General features: G+C 53.5%; 10 protein-coding genes across 10 annotated transcripts; 4 read left to right on the forward strand and 6 right to left on the reverse strand.

Annotated features, from left to right (window-relative positions):
• Window positions 1-85: 85 nt before the first annotated feature.
• On the forward strand, window positions 86-1683 carry cbf5 (pseudouridine synthase CBF5; the record flags this gene model as incomplete). Its single annotated transcript, XM_058449976.1, has 4 exons — window positions 86-194; window positions 250-406; window positions 480-1111; window positions 1169-1683. 4 exons carry the CDS (start codon window positions 86-88, stop codon window positions 1681-1683), a joined length of 1413 nt encoding a protein of 470 aa, XP_058312320.1.
• A 348-nt stretch (window positions 1684-2031) lies between these two features.
• Window positions 2032-3418, forward strand: N7498_002915 (FYV10 family protein; the record flags this gene model as incomplete). Its single annotated transcript, XM_058449977.1, has 4 exons — window positions 2032-2085; window positions 2135-2674; window positions 2737-2931; window positions 2987-3418. 4 exons carry the CDS (start codon window positions 2032-2034, stop codon window positions 3416-3418), a joined length of 1221 nt encoding a protein of 406 aa, XP_058312321.1.
• A 42-nt stretch (window positions 3419-3460) lies between these two features.
• Window positions 3461-4793, reverse strand: N7498_002916 (25S rRNA (uracil2634-N3)-methyltransferase; the record flags this gene model as incomplete). Its single annotated transcript, XM_058449978.1, has 3 exons — window positions 3461-3481; window positions 3541-4364; window positions 4586-4793. The coding sequence occupies 3 exons, from the start codon at window positions 4791-4793 to the stop codon at window positions 3461-3463; spliced, it is 1053 nt and encodes a 350-aa protein (XP_058312322.1).
• Window positions 4794-5384: 591 nt separating this feature from the next.
• Window positions 5385-6706, reverse strand: gmtA (GDP-mannose transporter; the record flags this gene model as incomplete). Its single annotated transcript, XM_058449979.1, has 4 exons — window positions 5385-5827; window positions 5880-6251; window positions 6318-6405; window positions 6461-6706. The coding sequence occupies 4 exons, from the start codon at window positions 6704-6706 to the stop codon at window positions 5385-5387; spliced, it is 1149 nt and encodes a 382-aa protein (XP_058312323.1).
• Window positions 6707-7198: 492 nt separating this feature from the next.
• On the forward strand, window positions 7199-7879 carry N7498_002918 (thioredoxin domain-containing protein; the record flags this gene model as incomplete). The annotated part of the gene is made up of 1 exon (XM_058449980.1): window positions 7199-7879. One exon carries the CDS (start codon window positions 7199-7201, stop codon window positions 7877-7879), a length of 681 nt encoding a protein of 226 aa, XP_058312324.1.
• A 419-nt stretch (window positions 7880-8298) lies between these two features.
• N7498_002919 (SMI1/KNR4 family protein) lies at window positions 8299-10001 on the reverse strand (the record flags this gene model as incomplete). The annotated part of the gene is made up of 2 exons (XM_058449981.1): window positions 9929-10001; window positions 8299-9868 (listed from the first exon to the last, which is right to left on the reverse strand). The coding sequence occupies exons 1-2, from the start codon at window positions 9937-9939 to the stop codon at window positions 8299-8301; spliced, it is 1581 nt and encodes a 526-aa protein (XP_058312325.1). The 5' UTR covers window positions 9940-10001.
• A 1722-nt stretch (window positions 10002-11723) lies between these two features.
• N7498_002920 (uncharacterized protein) lies at window positions 11724-13133 on the reverse strand (the record flags this gene model as incomplete). The annotated part of the gene is made up of 1 exon (XM_058449982.1): window positions 11724-13133. One exon carries the CDS (start codon window positions 13131-13133, stop codon window positions 11724-11726), a length of 1410 nt encoding a protein of 469 aa, XP_058312326.1.
• Window positions 13134-13674: 541 nt separating this feature from the next.
• N7498_002921 (SCF ubiquitin ligase complex subunit HRT1) lies at window positions 13675-14192 on the forward strand (the record flags this gene model as incomplete). Its single annotated transcript, XM_058449983.1, has 4 exons — window positions 13675-13779; window positions 13833-13911; window positions 13969-14039; window positions 14094-14192. The coding sequence occupies 4 exons, from the start codon at window positions 13675-13677 to the stop codon at window positions 14190-14192; spliced, it is 354 nt and encodes a 117-aa protein (XP_058312327.1).
• A 261-nt stretch (window positions 14193-14453) lies between these two features.
• On the reverse strand, window positions 14454-14878 carry N7498_002922 (signal peptidase complex subunit 1; the record flags this gene model as incomplete). Its single annotated transcript, XM_058449984.1, has 3 exons — window positions 14454-14654; window positions 14706-14765; window positions 14831-14878. 3 exons carry the CDS (start codon window positions 14876-14878, stop codon window positions 14454-14456), a joined length of 309 nt encoding a protein of 102 aa, XP_058312328.1.
• Window positions 14879-15544: 666 nt separating this feature from the next.
• Window positions 15545-16737, reverse strand: N7498_002923 (homoserine kinase; the record flags this gene model as incomplete). The annotated part of the gene is made up of 3 exons (XM_058449985.1): window positions 15545-15889; window positions 15942-16240; window positions 16320-16737. The coding sequence occupies 3 exons, from the start codon at window positions 16735-16737 to the stop codon at window positions 15545-15547; spliced, it is 1062 nt and encodes a 353-aa protein (XP_058312329.1).
• Window positions 16738-17681: the final 944 nt, after the last annotated feature.

Here is a 17681-nt window from a genome sequence, read left to right on the forward strand (position 1 = left end):
GCACTGGAGCTGGCGCACTCGCAAAATTTCCTCGAACAAATTTTTGGTCTCTTGGAGACTCCGACGACAACCACCAACCTTTAAGATGGCCGCCGTCAATAACCAGGAGATGGATTACGCCATCAAGCCCGAGGCGGTTAACCCGACCGTTTCCTCTGAGGACTGGCCTCTTCTCCTCAAGAACTACGAGAAGTGTACGTTCTTTTCTTCATGATCTTTTTGGTCATGGCTAACCGCGTGTTTGCGCAGTGCTCGTTCGCACCGGTCACTTCACCCCGATCCCTGCTGGTGCCTCGCCCCTCAAGCGTGACCTCAAGTCCTACATCAGCTCCGGTGTTATCAACCTTGACAAGCCCTCCAACCCATCCAGTCACGAGGTCGTGGCTTGGATGAAGCGCATCCTCAGGTAAATTTCTTCCCATCCAACCCGACCTCCCCCTCCCCCAAACCGACAATTCTGACCAATTGGTTCTCTATAGATCCGAGAAGACTGGTCACAGCGGTACTCTTGACCCCAAGGTCACTGGTTGCCTGATCGTCTGCATTGACCGTGCCACCCGCCTGGTCAAGTCCCAGCAGGGTGCCGGTAAGGAGTATGTCTGTGTCATTCGTCTGCACGACAAGATCCCCGGCGGCGAGGCTCAGTTCCGCCGCGCTCTGGAGACCCTCACTGGTGCGCTGTTCCAGCGCCCTCCCCTGATCTCTGCCGTCAAGCGCCAGCTCCGTATCCGTACCATCCACGAGAGCACCCTGTACGAGTTCGACAATGAGCGTCACCTTGGTGTCTTCTGGGTCAGCTGTGAGGCCGGTACCTATATCCGTACTCTCTGTGTTCACCTGGGTCTTCTGCTCGGTGTTGGCGCCCACATGCAGGAGCTGCGTCGTGTGCGCTCCGGAGCTATGGATGAGTCCAAGGGCATGGTTACCCTCCACGATGTGATGGACGCCCAGTGGGTGTACGATAACCAGCGCGATGAGTCCTACCTGCGCAAGGTCATCAGCCCCCTGGAGAGCCTGCTCACCTCCTACAAGCGTATTGTCGTCAAGGACAGCGCCGTCAACGCCGTCTGCTACGGTGCCAAGCTGATGATTCCCGGTCTCCTCCGTTTCGGTTCGTCATTTCCCTGTCCCTGAATATGATAGCAAGATTCTAATTTTTACTTTATAGAGGCTGGCATTGAGGTCAACGAGGAGGTTGTCCTCATGACCACCAAGGGTGAGGCTATTGCTATTGGTATTGCTCAGATGTCTACCGTTGAGCTCTCCACCTGCGACCACGGTGTCGTGGCCAAGGTCAAGCGTTGCATCATGGAGCGCGACCTGTACCCCCGCCGCTGGGGTCTGGGACCTACTGCTCTTGAGAAGAAGAAGCTCAAGTCCGCCGGCAAGCTCGACAAGTACGGCCGCACCAACGAGGCCACCCCCTCCAAGTGGAAGAGCGAGTACAAGGACTACAACGCTCCTCTGGAGGACGGAGAGCAGCCCGAGGCCAGGCCCGAGCCCGTTCCCGCTCCCGCCGAGGAGTCTAAGTCTGAGGCTGATTCTCCTGACGACAAGAAGAAGCGCAAGCACGAGGGCGAGACCGCCGAGGAGAAGGCCGAGCGCAAGAAGAAGAAGAAGGAGAAGAAGGAGAAGAAGGAGCGCCGGAAGTCCAAGCAGGAGGACAGCGATGACAGCGAGTAAAGATGCTCAGGAAGACCTGCTGGTCCATTTCCTGTACCATATTTTGATTTTTCCGGAGTCTTGGGTCAAAAGGGAATCTGCCGGTTTGAAGAATTTATTTTCTAGTTGCTTCGAACAACACTTTGTTGAAATTCACTCGGTTGTAAATGAAGCAAATGCAAGTAATGGTGTACTGAAGTAAATTCAAGGTGTAACTAACGTATGGGGAGGTCAAAATCTCGTGACTCGAGCTCTCCGCATTCCCCTCTTCGTCATCGCCGGATCTTCTCCTCACTACAATCTTGAACCAGCCTCAAAGAACACTCCGAGACAGAATTCTCTGACAGCCAGCTTGTATCCGTTGCCAACATGGCAGCCGAGCTAACCTCCATAAAGCTCAACCCTGAGAGCCACCTTATCTTGGTACGAACGTCTCGACGCCGTTACCGGAATTGAACTAACCCCTCCACAGGACCAACCACTCCTCCGCCTCCCCCACGAGCTAGCCCGACGAAACTTCAAAACGGTCCAAAGATCCGTGGAAAGAGAAAAAGAGTATGTCCTGCCGGCACTCAAAGAGGCCGCCAACGCCTCACTATCGAACACCCACACCCCCGACCAAACCCTCGCCGCACTGGACGCAATGATTTCCCGCATGCAAGGCCTGAAACGGAAGATGCAAAGCCTACAAGAAGAAGAGAAGAAAATCCAGACCCAGTCTCGCAAACGCATCCAACACCTCGAGACGCTGCATAAGATCCCGAGCTTGGCTGATGTCAAGTATGACCAATGGTCGCGTGTCCGGCTGGATCGGTTACTCGTGGATCATATGTTGCGGTCGGGGTACTCGGATAGTGCGAAGCAGCTGGCGAAGGACCGGGAGATTGAGGATCTTGTCGATCTCGGTGTTTTTACGCAGTGTCAGCGGGTCGTCGAGAGCTTGCGTCGCGGGGAGACTAAAGAGGCGTTGCAGTGGTGTGGCGAGAACAAAGCTGCATTGAAGAAGAGCCAGGTATGTCCGATCAATCTTTTATTACTTCGGAAGTTTTCATTTTACTAATGGGTTCTTTGCAGCATAACTTGGAATTCGAGCTGCGGCTGCAGCAATACATTGAGATGGTCCGAACGAAGGACTTATCGAAGAAGGTGGAGGCGATCAGCCATGCTAGGAAGTATCTATCTCTCAATCCTGAGTCTCAAAAAGACGAAGTCAACCAGGTTGCTGGGTTGCTTGTCTTCACCCAGGATTCGAGGGCGGAGAAGTACAAGGTAAAAAAGTCCAATTTCCCCTCAACAGTGACCTGTTTAATAACATGTGCACTAGTCACTATTCTCACCGGATCGCTGGAAGTATCTTTCGGATCTATTTGTGCAGACTCACCATGAGCTCCTCTCATTGCCGTCACAGCCACTCTTACATATTGCGCTGTCAGCTGGGTTATCGGCACTAAAGACACCGCTCTGCCACTCAGCATACACATCATCCAGCTCAAACTCCCAGTCCACATCTACATCCGTGTGCCCGATTTGCTCTACAGAACTAAACGAGCTAGCACGGAGGATGCCATACGCGCATCACTCCAAGAGCTACGTGGAAAGCGACGCCATCGTGCTGCCCAACGGCCGAGTCTACGGCAAGTCACGACTGCTGGAAATCAGCAAGAATGTCGGATCTGTCGAGACAGGCAAAGTCAAAGACCCGACGACTGGCGAGGTCTTCGACGAGAAGGAGATGAAGAAGGTGTATATAATGTGAAGTCCCAAAGCAAATTTAATTTTCGTATGTGGGTATAAATCGTTAAATGCAAGGAAACGGAAGCTATGCGCTATCATCCGAGTCATCTCTCGCTCTCTCTTTTTCTTCTTCCCCTGCGTCACCTTCTTCACCTCGAACACGTACATCCTAGCCTCGCGATCCTCGCCGCGCCATCCACCCCTCCCTTCATTCTTCCCTTCCACCTCGCCAAGCGTCCGGGCATGCGAATAACCCTCGTAGGAAGTCCACGGAAAGCGGAAACTGGTGATAACCTGCAAGCCTGCATGACGGGCCAAATCCTTGATGTTCCAGAGCGTATAGGGCTCAGCTTCGAAGAGAGAAACAAGAATCTGACCCGGCCCGGTTCGTGAAGCCTTGCCTGAAGTCTGAGCATCCTCCTCCTCTTCTTCCTCATCCTCATCCTCATCCTCATCCTCCCCCTCCCACTCATCGTCAGAATCAACGGGATCCGGCGCCGCAGAAAGCAAAGGCACACAAGCCTTAAAAAACGCCACAAGGAGCTCCTGATTGAACCTAACCTGCCGATTCACATCCGTGGAAATTCCACCGACATGCGGGAAATTGAAACAAATCACATCCCACGGCCCACTGGCCGGTTTCGGGACTGGCGGTTGCTGCTGAGCCTTCCAAGCAGGAATCTTGCGCTCTCGTCGCGGGAAACCATTCTTGATCTCCTTACCTCCGCCGCCCTGGGCACCGAGCTTGCGCGCGTCGATCGAGAAGAGGACTTTTGGCGAGTTGGTTGATTTCTGCTTCTCTTGATCTTGAGATTCTGAGCTCTTGGGCTTGGAGTGCAGGATGTCGTTGATGTTTTGCTCTGCTTGGGGGTATTTCTCGAAGAGAGTCTCCTGCGAGTCGTAGCAAGTGGCGAGCAGTTTGCGGCACTTGTATTGCTTCGCCAGAGAGCGGGCGAAGGAAAAGTCGCCTGGTCCATATTATTAGTTCGGTTCTTCTTTGATGCAAGGTATGTACGATGAGTAGCAGGGCTGGAGAGGAATCAGAAGCGCTCAATCCATTTTGGAACATCCCAAGGGCGTCATCTCCAGACATGGACTGGCAAATCTCTCGAAAATCAAATGCAAAAAGGTCAAGGACAAAGCATTCCAGCAAGAACAATCGAAAGAAAAACAAAATCAAGAAACTCACCCTCTCCAATTAACAAAATGCGATCTCCCCTCAGGAAGGGCACGATTGGTCGTTGATTCGCCTGCACCGGCGCTTTCTTCTGCGCATCTTTTGCAGCTCCAGAGTCCTGCTTAGATCCCTTGGCTTTAGGCTGTGACGATGGCCCTGGCTTTGGAGGGCCGGGTCTGTTGGAGCGGGGCGGGGGCCCCCTTTGCTTCTTGCGAGGCATGTTGTGATATGTGATATGTGGTTGAGGGTGAGAATGATGTATAAAGTTGGGAGGTGGATGGCGAGAGTTGAAAATCGGGACGGTCAATCGAAGATCCGAAGCGGCTGCTATCTATGACAACCTACTTTATAACAAGTCGAAAAAGGCACTCGAATGACTCCTTCTGCTTACTCCCAATGATGGATAGTATTATTAAATGGCATACAGTATTTTCTTATCAAGGTACTGAGAACAATGGAAGATGAAAAAAAATCGCGGTCTATTCTCCAAGGCATAGCTATTTACATTAAAAACAGTCAAGATCAGGCTATGCCCACACAACACAAGAAGGAAAGAAGAATTAATATAAATCATACTGCAGACCAAGATGGCAAGCATTTCCCTAGACGGAAGATGAAAAAGAAAAGCCACCAACACCAAAGAAGTAGCGACACAAGAGCACCGGCGGGCTGCAAATGAACCATGAATCATACACATGCAAGAATGGGATCCCCAATGGCACCATAGGGAAACGGTGATGCGCGGATCCTGGCTGGGCCAGGATGTAATCGAAAAAAAAAAGGGTCATTTCATCTATGCTTTTGGGGGGTCTCACGACCGCAGCGAATCACGCATGCTTTGGCTGCTGGCACTGACCAGCGGGTTGGAGGTGGGGAGAATGCCGGTCTTGGGCATGGCGTTCTGCTTGATCTTGGCCACGGCGTAGACAATGCCACTGACGAAGCCGATGAAGATGGCCGACACACTGGGGAAGGTGACGGGGGCGTCGAAGAAGATCAGGCCGGATAGGGCGATGGGCAGCTTGTTGAGGGCGCCGACCATCGAATACGTGGTGGACGAGGTCACGCGCACGCACCAGGCGGAGGTATACGAGATGAAGACGGAAGACAGACCGGACAAAACCATGGCGAAGATGATTCCGTTGCGGTTGCTCTCGGGGAAGTTGCGGGCCAGGTTGGCGGAGGACCAGTCCTCGACAAGCAGGGTGAACACGATTAGGACGGGGATGGAGAGCAGGTTGTTGTAGAACATGGCTAGAGAATGTTAGAGACTCGAATAAAGAAGAAACGGGGGAAAAGCACGTACTGTCAAAGTCCTTGAAGTTGGTCAGCTTGATGCGCTTGCGCATGCCCAACACGTAGGACGAGGTGCACAGGCAGTTGATCATCATCCAGACATAGCCGGCGTTCAAGGTCGACACCTGGCTGGAGGTGTCACCGCTGCTCTCAACGGCGTGCTTGATGTCGGCCCAGGCGGCAATAATGGAGCTGACAACCATCAAACCGAAAGAGAACAAGGTCATTCGAGTCACGGAGCCGCCGAACCACAGGACCTCACCGTAGGCGATGAGGATGATGGTCAGGTTCTTGAAAATAGTATACACGGGGATCGAAAGGAACTGGAGGGCCTTGGAGCCGGTATAGATCATGCCAATGAGGAGGAGAGTAATCGGGAACCCTGTCAAGCGGTGCACGTTAGATCCCTGTTTCAGAGCAGAGAACGGGAGGACGGGGGCGGGCTTACACTTTTTGGCCTCATCGGCACTGAAGTCACGGTAGGTGATGAGACCCATGGACTTGCATGTTTGAATCGCAGCGATACAGACAAGAGACTAGAATGAGAATGAGTGAAGTGTCCAAAACTCTATCGTTCAAGCTACCACATACCTGAACCATGAGCAGCAGGAAGTTCAAGTTGAAGTCCAAACCCGACAGAACGTATTTGTTCATGACGGTCATCATAATGGACGAACCACAGTAGGCCAGAACCGGCAGGGCCGGATTGCTGGCGACCGGACTGGGAGGGGTGTTCCGGGGCTGCGGCGCAGGCAGCGCAGCCTCGAATTCCTTGTTGCCCTGGTCGAGCTTGTCCATCTCGACGGTGTAGTCGTATGTTTTCTTGTCCTCGGCCATGGTGAAGGTGGTGGTGGTGGTTAAAAGCAGAGACAAAAGATAGTGGAGCGTACACAACGCGCAACTGAAAACACTCGAAGGGAGAAAAAGAACCTTTGTCCGGAAACGCGGATGACATAAGCAGGGACCAGGGGCCAGGGGCAGCTGACTCAGCGCCTAGTTTCGGATTCGGACTTTTGTTGTACAACAATCTACTCGTTGCTCGCTCTATTTTGAATGAGATCGATTGGACCGATTAGTACAGGGAATTTAGAATCAGAGTTGATTAACATGCTCTGGTCTTTGTAGATCTCGGAGCCTCTGGGAGCGCCTTAAAGTATAACGCGAGCAGTTACGGTGGAGTAGGTGAAGATCGGGAACCCTCCCCTGCTCAACTCTCCACCTCGACACACACCTCCATAAACCACTTCCAATGGACTCAAAATACCTCCAATAATACGTCAACCTCCAATTGCACCGCACATCCCCCACAACCCCACTCACACACCAAAAATGCCCGACGGCCACGAGTCAGACGACGAGGCACTCTTCGCCGCCCTCGAGAACGAAGACGACCTAAGCTACCGTGACCACCGCATCCAACAGCTCAACGCCGAGCTAGCCTCACAAAAGACCAACCGCGACACGTCCAACACAAACCACGGCGCCGGCCTACGGGACAGCCCATACCCGACACTAGACGGAGACCAGGGCGTGCTGAACTTGACGACGGAAGCGACACGGTGCATTGTACACTTTGCGCACGATGATTTTGCCCGGTGTGCAGTGATGGACGCGCGATTGGAGGAGCTGGCGGGGCGACACTTCGAGGTGCGGTTTGCGCGGGTGGATGTGCGGTCGACGCCGTTCTTGGTGGAGAAGCTTGGTATTCGCGTGTTGCCTTGCGTGATTGGGTTCAAGGATGGAGTAGGCGTTGATCGGATAGTTGGATTTGAAGGGCTGGGGACTGGGGGTGTGGAAGGAACGGATAAATTCAGTGTCCAGACGCTCGAGAAGAGGCTTTTGTATAAGAAGGTTTTGCTGGAGGCCAAGTTCTCTAGCGAGGATGATGACGAGGTCGAAGAGGACAGTGGCAGTGACGATGACACGGTGCGGAGACGACGTCCAGCGAAGGCGATTCGCAGTGGGAATACTCGACGGAACCGCGATGACGACGATGACGACTGGGAGTGAATTGAACGACCTGCTATGAAAGTCTTGTACATGATGAACATCGAACATACGAGGATATCCCTACAAGGAAGACCAAAGCCACCGGGCAGAGCGGAAATAAATTGTAGCCAGACACGAAAGTAGAAAAGAAACACTAACACTGCATCATCATAGAATTACAGGCAGATATCAATGGAGACCGTGAGCAACAGAGTGGTCGAAAGCAGGCGAATCAAAGCAATGAAGAAAAGAAAAGGCAAAAGCTCCCTAGAGTTACAACAAATGCCGCGCAGCCCGGACCAAAACAACAAGGAAAGGGGAATTCTATACACGGAAGCAGAGCAGTGTCACGTAGAAAAGTTCGTCATTGACGCCTGATTTGTGCCCTTGAGAGAGAAAGAAAAAAGATCGTGGGACTCGACGGGGTGTAAAGACAAGCTCTAAATGGCCACGTTCTTCATCTCCCCGAGGACCTCCGAGTCCATGACATTCGAGGGTCCTGCCGCATCGTCGGTCTTCTCGGTCTTGTCTGAGTCTGTTGACTTCGATTCGGTCTTCTCGAATCCTTCATTCTCCTTGTTGGAGATCTGGGGGGTGGCCACCTCCATCAGATCTTCCTGCTCCTCCTTACTGCCGTGCTCCCGGGGGTCTTCTGAGATGGTAGGGGCCGCGGTGGCGACAGAGCTGGAGGTTTCTTCGGTCACGCGAGCGAGAGGGCTCGACATGCCGAATTGAGTCTTGGGGCTCTGGGCAGGTCCGCGGTTGGGGAAACGGTGTGGCGATCGGCCACGCTCTTCAGCCCGAGTCGGGCTGCCGTAGGGGGAGTCCTTGCTGCTGCGGTTACCGGCTGCGTTCACACCCAACCCGTTGGGGCCACGTCGGCGCGGGGGGCGACGGCCGTACTTCTGGTCGGTCCGCCACCGCAGGATCTCCAGGTACGGGGGATTGACAGACTGCGACTTGAACTCCTTCAACCGCAGCTCGTTAGTCTCTTCGTCCACAATAACCTTGCCGCTGCAGAGATCGTCCGCGAAGGTGGCCAGGAATGCAGACCAGGATCGAGCAACCACGTATTTGCAATCGTAGTCACGGCCGAAGATAATCACCTGGCCCCATTTCCCGGCCGGGCCGGGTGCCAGGTCAATTGCGAGGTGGTTACCGCCCCAGTCACGAGCAATCGGGATCCAACCGTGGTGGGCATAGGCTTTTTGCACGGCACCAGGAGGTTGGGAGTCCTGGCGATCAAGCAGGTCATTCCGCCATGAAGACGTGCCTTGCTGGGACGAGCCTGCGGCGGCCGAAGAGCCCGCAGCGGAACTAGAAACGGGGGCACTGTGCATCATCGAGTTGCTGAGGAATTCGTCATTGACGGTCTTCCAGTTCTTCCGCTCCTGGACAATCTCCTCACAGTCCAGTAGCATACAACTGAAGATGACACCCGTGGGCAGACCGGGCCGCTCCTGACCGTCATGGAGCATCAAGGACTCGCGCACTTCCAAGGGCAGGCTGCAGTCCAACTCGTGTTCCAATTCGTTAATATCATTCTGGGTGCATCCCTCGCCGAGATTGTCCAGCAGTTCCTCATAGTTGTGTTCCAGCCAGCGCTCGATCTTCCGCCACGAGTGTGCGACCGGCGGAGGGGGAGGAGCACCGTCGTGGAAGCTCTGCATCTGAATCTCGGCGCCGTCGGGCTGATCGTTAGATCCTCGTTTTTGTGATGCGAGCGACCTCATGCCGGGCGAGTAAGGGCGGCTCGGGGAACCCGGCTCGGTCGGAGAACCGTTGAGTTCGGTAGATTGTGCGTTGGCCAGGCCCTTGAGAGACTCGTCTTCGTAAGGATTAGAGAGGTCGGGGCGAGAGTCGGCGGCGCTGGTAGCAATGGAGGTGAGAGGTTCATGGCGGCTTTGGCTGAGCGGAACGTGTCTGCCAGTGCGATAGGGTGAATCGTGGGTGGCATGACGGTCATAGGAGGTCATGGTATGCCAAAACGAGCGCCATGTCGAACTGAATCTGGAGAGAGGATCAGTTGGGGAACGGGGGGCCTAGAGAGGGGAAGGAGTTGGGACTCACAGATTCGCCATGGCTGGGCTGAGGGAAAGGGGATCAGAGAGGACGACAAAACAAGGAGGTCATTGGCGACCGGGCTATGTATGAGCAAAGCAATGGAGGGAACAGAAAGGAAAGACGTGATGAATGGTTAGTCAGGAAGGAGGGAAAATTATGATAGAACTTCCCCGTGATTTGAAGGATCCGCTCCTCCCCCCCCTGGCCGCATCCAGCTTCCACCTACTCTGGCATGCAGATCATGATGTCGCCAGGTTCGCCGGGCGCAGCATGCCTGTCTGTTGTCTACGTGTCTACCTATCTACCTATCTATGTATCTACGTCCTTCCACTCCGTACGTAGGTGGCGATTACCGTTTTACTCCCTAAATGAGATCCTTCATGGGATGGGCTACTAAGGAGGCCTAACACTGGAGGCTGCCTAGGCACATTTGGCAGGGTCCGCCACGCCTGCCCGTGGCGTACAGACTTATCTGTCGAATTAAGCTTCATCAAGTCCGAGACACGATCGACGAAGAGAGTCGATGTCAAGTATTATGCGATTCTAGCGTGTTCTGTGATTCCACAAGGACGGAGTTTGCTCATTGGAAAATTGGACGGGTCCTCTCCTAGTCCCCCAAGCTAAATTTTCAGCTAAATGCATTCAACCCTGCTGCGAGAACAAGAAAACAAGGCGTGTTATAAAAATAGGACGAGGACTCCGTAGTGGCCCCGACAAAAAGAAGTGGATCGGGGGACAGTTGCAGTGGCGTCACGACCAGATTAAGGGGAGTGTACAACGGTGCTGCACCCCCGTCATCCCTTTGTCTAATTCCCAACGGTTCTACGCGCACATCGACCATGTCCAATGATGATAATGTCGTTCTTCCCCGAAGCCCTGGACCCTTGAAGCTGGGCACGACCCAGGCCAATTTCTAATTAGGATCAGCGCCGGGGAACCAAACTGTGGCCTTTCGGCGCCGTCGAACTTACACTGTTGAAGGAACGGCGTTTCTCGAACGCCCGGAGCGGCTAGCACAGTGGCTAGTGGCTGGGGGCTAACTCGGCGACGCCGGTGATTTGTCGTAATCAACTGCCCTATGGAGTACCAGATCTCGCTTTTTCCTTGATTTTCTTGGTTGCGCCGCCAAAGGTACAACCTCGGGGAAATTTATTAGCCGTGATTCCCTATGCTTGTACAACATTCTCCAAACTACGAGAAACAGATGTAAACGAGCGGACGGCATGATATTCACACCAGACATAGATAAAGACAGATCCCGAGTCCACAGACCCGGGGATGAAGGGAATTTCAACACGAGGGAACTGGCGCGAGGCAAGCCTACCACAAGCTGCGATCGGAGCCAATGCACCATGTACACAAAAAGAAATCCAGTAGAAAGAGCGACGGTCTCTCGCAAGAGACAAACGGAACGAAAGGAATGAAAAACGAAACACGAAACACGAAACATGAAAAAGCAGAGAGCGAATGCATATCATGAGCCATCCTCGGCTGAAATCTCCTGAAAACCAACCAGGCACAAGTACTTGGAAAGATCCCGACTCCGAACGATGCAAAAGGAGACCCCGAAAGGAACCTCAACTGTACCGAGAAGCATGAACCGAGTATCGCAGAAAACACCACCACACCAAGCACCCTGACGAGAAATGGAGACCAAAACCCACCGTGGGAAATAACCTTGGACCAGTCCAGGATGTCCCTATGAACCGAATACATAAAACAAGAAAGAAACACAAGTCAAGTGGAAATAGGAAAAAAGATCATACAGATCATCATCCGGAAGCTGTGAAGAGGCAAAGATTTAAGCAGCAAAGGAACTTTGATATCCGCCCGGCGGGATAGCCGAGGCCGAGCTCGTCGGAGCTGCGTTGATATTCAAGATGCGGCGAAGATCATCCTCCATCTGCTTGGTCTCCAGGGACCTGGAAGGCGACGGAGAATTCGTGGGCATGTTGAACGCCGCGTTTGCGTATTGAGGCTGGGGAGAAGCAAAGTCTGGCTGCTGCATGGGTGCATTAGGCATGTAATATCCGTAGGGAGATGGCGAGGATCGAGCAGAAGGGTGCGTGTTGGTGGGGACCTCGCGTCTCAGGGGAGAGTTGGTGTTGCGGAATTGCTGCGGGCCGTTGGCGTATGGGTATGAAACCGGAGGGCGGCCAGCGCTGCTGGGCACCGGCTGTTGTTGGCCCGGGAAGCCGTGGGAGAGTGGCACTGAAGGACCCGAGTGTGTGCGCGTGGGAGTCGCATAGTGAGGGACATTGGAGTTGATATTCGGGCGAGGCGCATACGGACCATGCTGATTCGGAGTCGTAGCCGGAGACATTGACGAAGGCGGTTTCTGAGGACGCGGGTTGAGCAGCATATGCTTCAGCTCTTCGTTCTTCGCTCGGCGATGGTCGTCCATCGCATTCGGGGAGTGAGAGGGCAAACTGGACGATCGGAGAGCATCCATGCGATCCTGGTAAGACGGCGCGAAAGCAGGGCCAATATGCGCTCGCGGTTCGTTGGGAGAACCCATCTCGAATGCGAAGACGTCACCAGGAGCAGTTTGAGGCTTTGGAGGGAGCGCTTTCGAATCGGTCTGCGGGGAGTGCATCCGGGCGGCAGACTCCGGGCTTCGCGTGGCGTTTGAGTTTCTCGCCTGCACAGCTGCCTTGAAAAGGAAGTCGAGAGGGCTGGGTTCGGACCCATTTGTCGTGGGTTGAGTGAGTTGGGTAGGGGGTGGTCGTGCTCGCGGTTTAGAGGGAGTGGTCTCCAGATCCTGTTCCGTTTCCGCATCCTCGCTATCCGTCTCGAGAGTGGGCGCAAGGTCCGACTCAGGGAAGGATTTGGAGAAGAAGCTGGGAATCGGCAGAGCCGATGGCGCAGGCGATGCGTGGAAGGTTGGGCCCGCATATGCTGCATTGTCCTTCATAGGGGTGCCGTTACTGGGCTGGGAAGAGGTGCGGGCATGTCCATTCGGCGCAGGTGATGCGCGATTGCCTTGGCTCTGGCTCGGTTTCTTGCCCGAGCGCGGAGGCTTCTTCTTGGATTGGACATTATTCGAGGAGTCGGTAGCAGCTCCAGCGGGACTCATGTTTCTTGGGGGAGAGGATGGGGGTGTACTGAGCAGGGCAGTCTTCTGTACTTGAGGAGTTGTGTTCTTCTTCTGAGGACGACGGTTGTTGCGGGCACCCTTAGGAGTGGGAGGATGAGGGAACTGAGTCGACATGGCGACGGGTGGCTTGAAAAAATAGGCAGCCTGTGCGAAGTTGAAAGGGAAAAGGGCAGACGCTGAAAGTCGAAGGTAAAGATAGCGGAGGCCAGTCCAGTCACTGCTCAGCAGCTGTCGATATTAGATATTGTGACGCCGGGCAGGGAAAAGGAAGGTAAAGAAAGTGCAGAAAAGAAACGCCTTTCTAAGGGACGTGAGAAAGTCAAAGTGAGAACAGATGGCGAGCGGAAATCATGTCTAAGATGGTAGAAGGTGGGAAGTGAAGGAGTCAAAGGCAAGTGACGGAAGGTTAGGCGGGGACCCAATGACTAAGACTCTCCGCCACAGTTCACGTTCAGTGGGGTTGAACCTAAGGAAGCTGTTTGGTGAGGCTCTTTCTTCACTATCTACGTCTACCGTCATTCCCTCTCTTCGATTACCCCAAGGTGTCAAGGTGACACCCGCCTGCGGCTGCTTCTCCCGAGGTCCTCCGGACTTACCTTCGACCACCCACCCTACCACCACCCATCCTCAACCTTAACCTCGACTACACAACACCATGGCGGACGTGGAGATGAAGGATTCCACTGCGGGCGCTTCGTCCAAGGGCAAAGCTGTTGTTAAGGATTCCGGCGACGGCAAGAAGAAGTTTGAGGTCAAAAAGGTACAGAACTACCTTGGGAGCCACTTTGAACCGTGAAGCTGATCTTTCTCCAGTGGAACGCCGTAGCCCTTTGGGCATGGGATATCGTTGTCGACAACTGTGCCATTTGCCGAAACCACATCATGGACTTGTGTATGTGAAATGTCTATCGTAGCGCCATCTGCACCCGCGATACTAACCCGCCGACAGGCATCGAGTGTCAAGCCAACCAAGGCTCATCAACGACGGAGGAGTGCACCGTCGCTTGGGGTATTTGCAACGTGAGTTAACAGCCTACTATTCGACAACTGGTCTAATGGATATCACTACTCCAGCACGCATTCCACTTCCACTGCATCTCGCGATGGTTGAAGACTCGCCAGGTCTGCCCGCTCGACAACCGAGACTGGGAGTTCCAGAAGTACGGTCGGTAAAGCGTCAATGAACGTTCGAGTCGAAAAGAAATTACCGGAGAGAGAATGTGTGTGCCGGAAGTCCGGTTGCTGCCACTCGCCCATGCGCAATGGCTACGATTACTCGGGGATGCGTGAAGGACATGATTTGTTTTGTTTTCTGGCGTTCAGGGTCCTCATTTGCCATGAAATCATCAAAGGCCGATAGATTTTTTCGATTCCCGTCCTAGTAAATCGCGCTATTGTAGATTGAACCAGTATATTTGAAATCCTAGATCTCATTCAAGCCACCTTGACCCCGTCCACGAGTACTTTGGGTGTGATTGCCTTCCCGCCCGCAGAGCCCATCCATCTCTCCGGGTTCTGGTTATAAATGGGCCAGGGTGGAATAACGGCGAGTCCAGTGAATAGCGTGCCGGCGAGACCGATCCATAGCGTGAGGTGGATGTCCTTGTAGATGTATCCGACGATGAAACTGACGGCCTAAGGATGTGTGAGCAAGCGGCAGGGTATACAGTGTTTGTCATGACTTACACCGGAGATAATCAACAAGACTGTGCTCAAGATATCTGCAAGGCGCTGACCGTGGAAGTCCTGGGAGGAGTTAGCTGTGGCCGCATCCAGGGTGGTTGGTGAAACGACAACGGGCGGAGACGTACAATCTGGCCCTCGAAAATATCCCGGAGAGGTGCAAGTAGCTCGTCCATTGTGTAAAAAAGGGAACGGCTGAGATGGTAATGATGATCACGTCGCGAATCGAAGGTCCTGGGGAGCCGCGAGCCGCTTATCGCAATGTTGTCATTTGCCCACCGCCTCCGCCTGGAGTCTTTTAGTCTACACCTCAACGAGGTTTCATACTCTCTCCACTCAGATCATTTTGTGTTTATAAATATCTGAATGCTGAATTGCCGAGAACTCAATCAACACCGAGTATTATAAAAGTCAAAGTAGACTCATGTATGTGGCGTATATGTTCATGATTCATCTATGTCTATCTCTATATTTGCTTGTACTTGTGTAGGGTCCACTCGTACATATGGAGTACAGCAAAACTTGTGATAGGTCTTCTGTCCAGCCGTTGTGCAGAGTCAAGGCAAAAGCAACCCGTGTATCAGGTTGCGTGCAGCCTGCACCGCGGACTGGTAAACCAGCGGTGAATCCGAGGAAGCGTGCGTCAACACATGGCACATGATGTCAGCGCGTGGAAATCTTTCCAAAAAAAAAGGACCTTCTTCAGCAAGGGCTCTTCGCTCGCTCTAGCGTCGTGCTTCCAAGGCTCGAAGGATTTGGTGCGCTTATGGTCTCTCGCGCGCGTCATGGGTTAAAAGGGACGATCGCCCCAAATGACGCAGTTGGAATCGTTGGTCCCGGAATTAGTTGGGGCTCACGGTGGTACCAGCATGAGCGGGCTCCAGCAGCTTCCACTGGCAGGTGATATTATTGGTGGCGAACTGTGCGATGATGCGGTCTGCGATCTCGGTGAATCGATCGGTGGCCAGGGCCAGGATGGTGGGACCTGCACCGGAGAGACAGATACCAAGCAGGCCTGGCTGAGTGGCCGGAGTCATGAATTGGAGAATCTCGGTCAGACCGGGGATCAGCGTCTTGCGGTATGGTTGGTGCACCTTGTCCTGCATGGCCAGGAAGATCATATCAGGGTCCGGCGGGGAAGTTCCCAATGCCGCGGGGAGCAAGGCCGCGCGTTGGAGGTTGAAAACCTGGTGGGATATCAGCATTGTTTCAAGTTCATGAGTCTGGAGGGTCACATACGACATCCGCCCTGGAGTAGTTCTCCGGGAGCACATTGCGGGCATTGGCGGTGGGCACGACAAAGTCCGGGATGATGGCGATGGCCTTGATCTCGGGGGCCCAGTTAAACTTTCTGTAGTGACCGATTCCGAGAGGGGGCTCCGGGGGGGTGAACCCAGTATCAATGCCTCCAGCCGGTGCGGGCAGGACTTCACTGAGCGGGATTTCTTTCCGCGCAACGTCTTCGGGCTTCAGCTCGTTGAGGTAGGTACCCACAAAGCCTCCGAAAAGCGAGGCGGCCACGTTATCGGGATGTCGCTCTACGAAAGTTAGTCAAGGTGTACCAGTACCGATGCATGATCGTCTTCTGTTGCAGGACCACGCGGGACACTCTCTCACCAATCATCAAGCAATAGTCGAGCAGACGCTCCTTGCTCAAACCCAGCTTGCCGACTTCATTGCCGAGCATAACACCGGCTACGACTGCAGTGCCCGACGATCCCAAGCCCCGACCCAGCGGGATGGGGTTGATGATGTGTACTTTGGTCTCGACGGGGAACGCGCGCTGATCGTGGCATCGCAGAAGGTACAGGGCTACACGGGTGATCAGGTTGACCTCGGGGTCGAGGGAGATCTGCTCGGTGCTCTTGCTTTGGTCTTCATAGGTAATGGCGCAGTTCAAGGGCAGGTCGGACGAGGGTTTGGAGTCGACCGTGACGTGGAGTTCGAGATGGAGGGACAACGCGAGGCCGATCACATCGAAACCGGGGCCAATGTTGGCCGAGGAGCAAGGGGTTCGGATGACGAAGGAGGTCATCTTTGAATCTGAAGTCCAAACCTTGGAAGATGACCTATAGGTTAAGTTTAAGTTACTCCGTCACTTTTCAATCGCAGGTCGAATTATGACTCGATCGAATGCGGAAACTCTTGGCGCACCAAAAAATTCCCCCGGTCCGACGTCGGGGAATCAAGTGGAGCTGATCAGCTCACTCTTAATGATTGGGCCCTTATGGTTTAGTACGATTGAACCAGAGATCTCTTGTGTGCTGCACATGCAGGTCACCTGGGTATTTTAGACTTTGCCTGTCACCGGTGTCATTGGGGGCACTAGCTAGCCCTAATGCTTCATGGGCTGACCCATACTGAAACTCGCCTAAGCACTTTAGCTTGGGTACTGATTGAATGCCTACGCATGAATTAAGCACTTTAGGAAGGTCCTTAAGGTCCTCCAGAGTGATACCTTATTCCCCATCGTCTGAACTAGTTCGAATAGGGGAATGATTCATGGGACGCCATGGCCGCCGGAGAGTAAAAGAGACATCGGCGGCCCCGGGACCTATAACCCGGGACCCTACGCAAAGTAGACAAGGATGTGCCGATAGGGATTCGGTAATAAATGCCTCACGGCGTTACGAAGGCTCAAAAAAGTATGGACGAAAGAGGTTAAACGCTGGGCCGAGATGCGCCATCTGCAACTTGACCCGCCGATGAAAATTTTCACGGTCAATTAGGTATAATAGCGACTTCATATCCTTCAGGTGACCTTTTCTTTTTTCCTTTTCTTTTATCAGTATCGAATTCACCTTCTAAAGGTGAACGGGCTAGATTTTTCTATTTTCTACTTTGTGACTGTGTCCACTTACAGTAAAAGTGGAACCGCAAGCATCTTAGCGTCCTTTGGTTCTTTGCCACAACCTCGTTCTGACGGTTCCCGCCTTTTTCCATTCTTCTAACCCTACGAGATTTTTTTTTTTCTCGTTC

The sequence above is a fragment of the Penicillium cinerascens genome (assembly GCF_028974065.1).
Source record: "Penicillium cinerascens strain IBT 15544 chromosome Unknown contig_1_segment0_segment0, whole genome shotgun sequence".
Classification (NCBI taxonomy): Eukaryota; Fungi; Ascomycota; class Eurotiomycetes; order Eurotiales; family Aspergillaceae; genus Penicillium; species Penicillium cinerascens.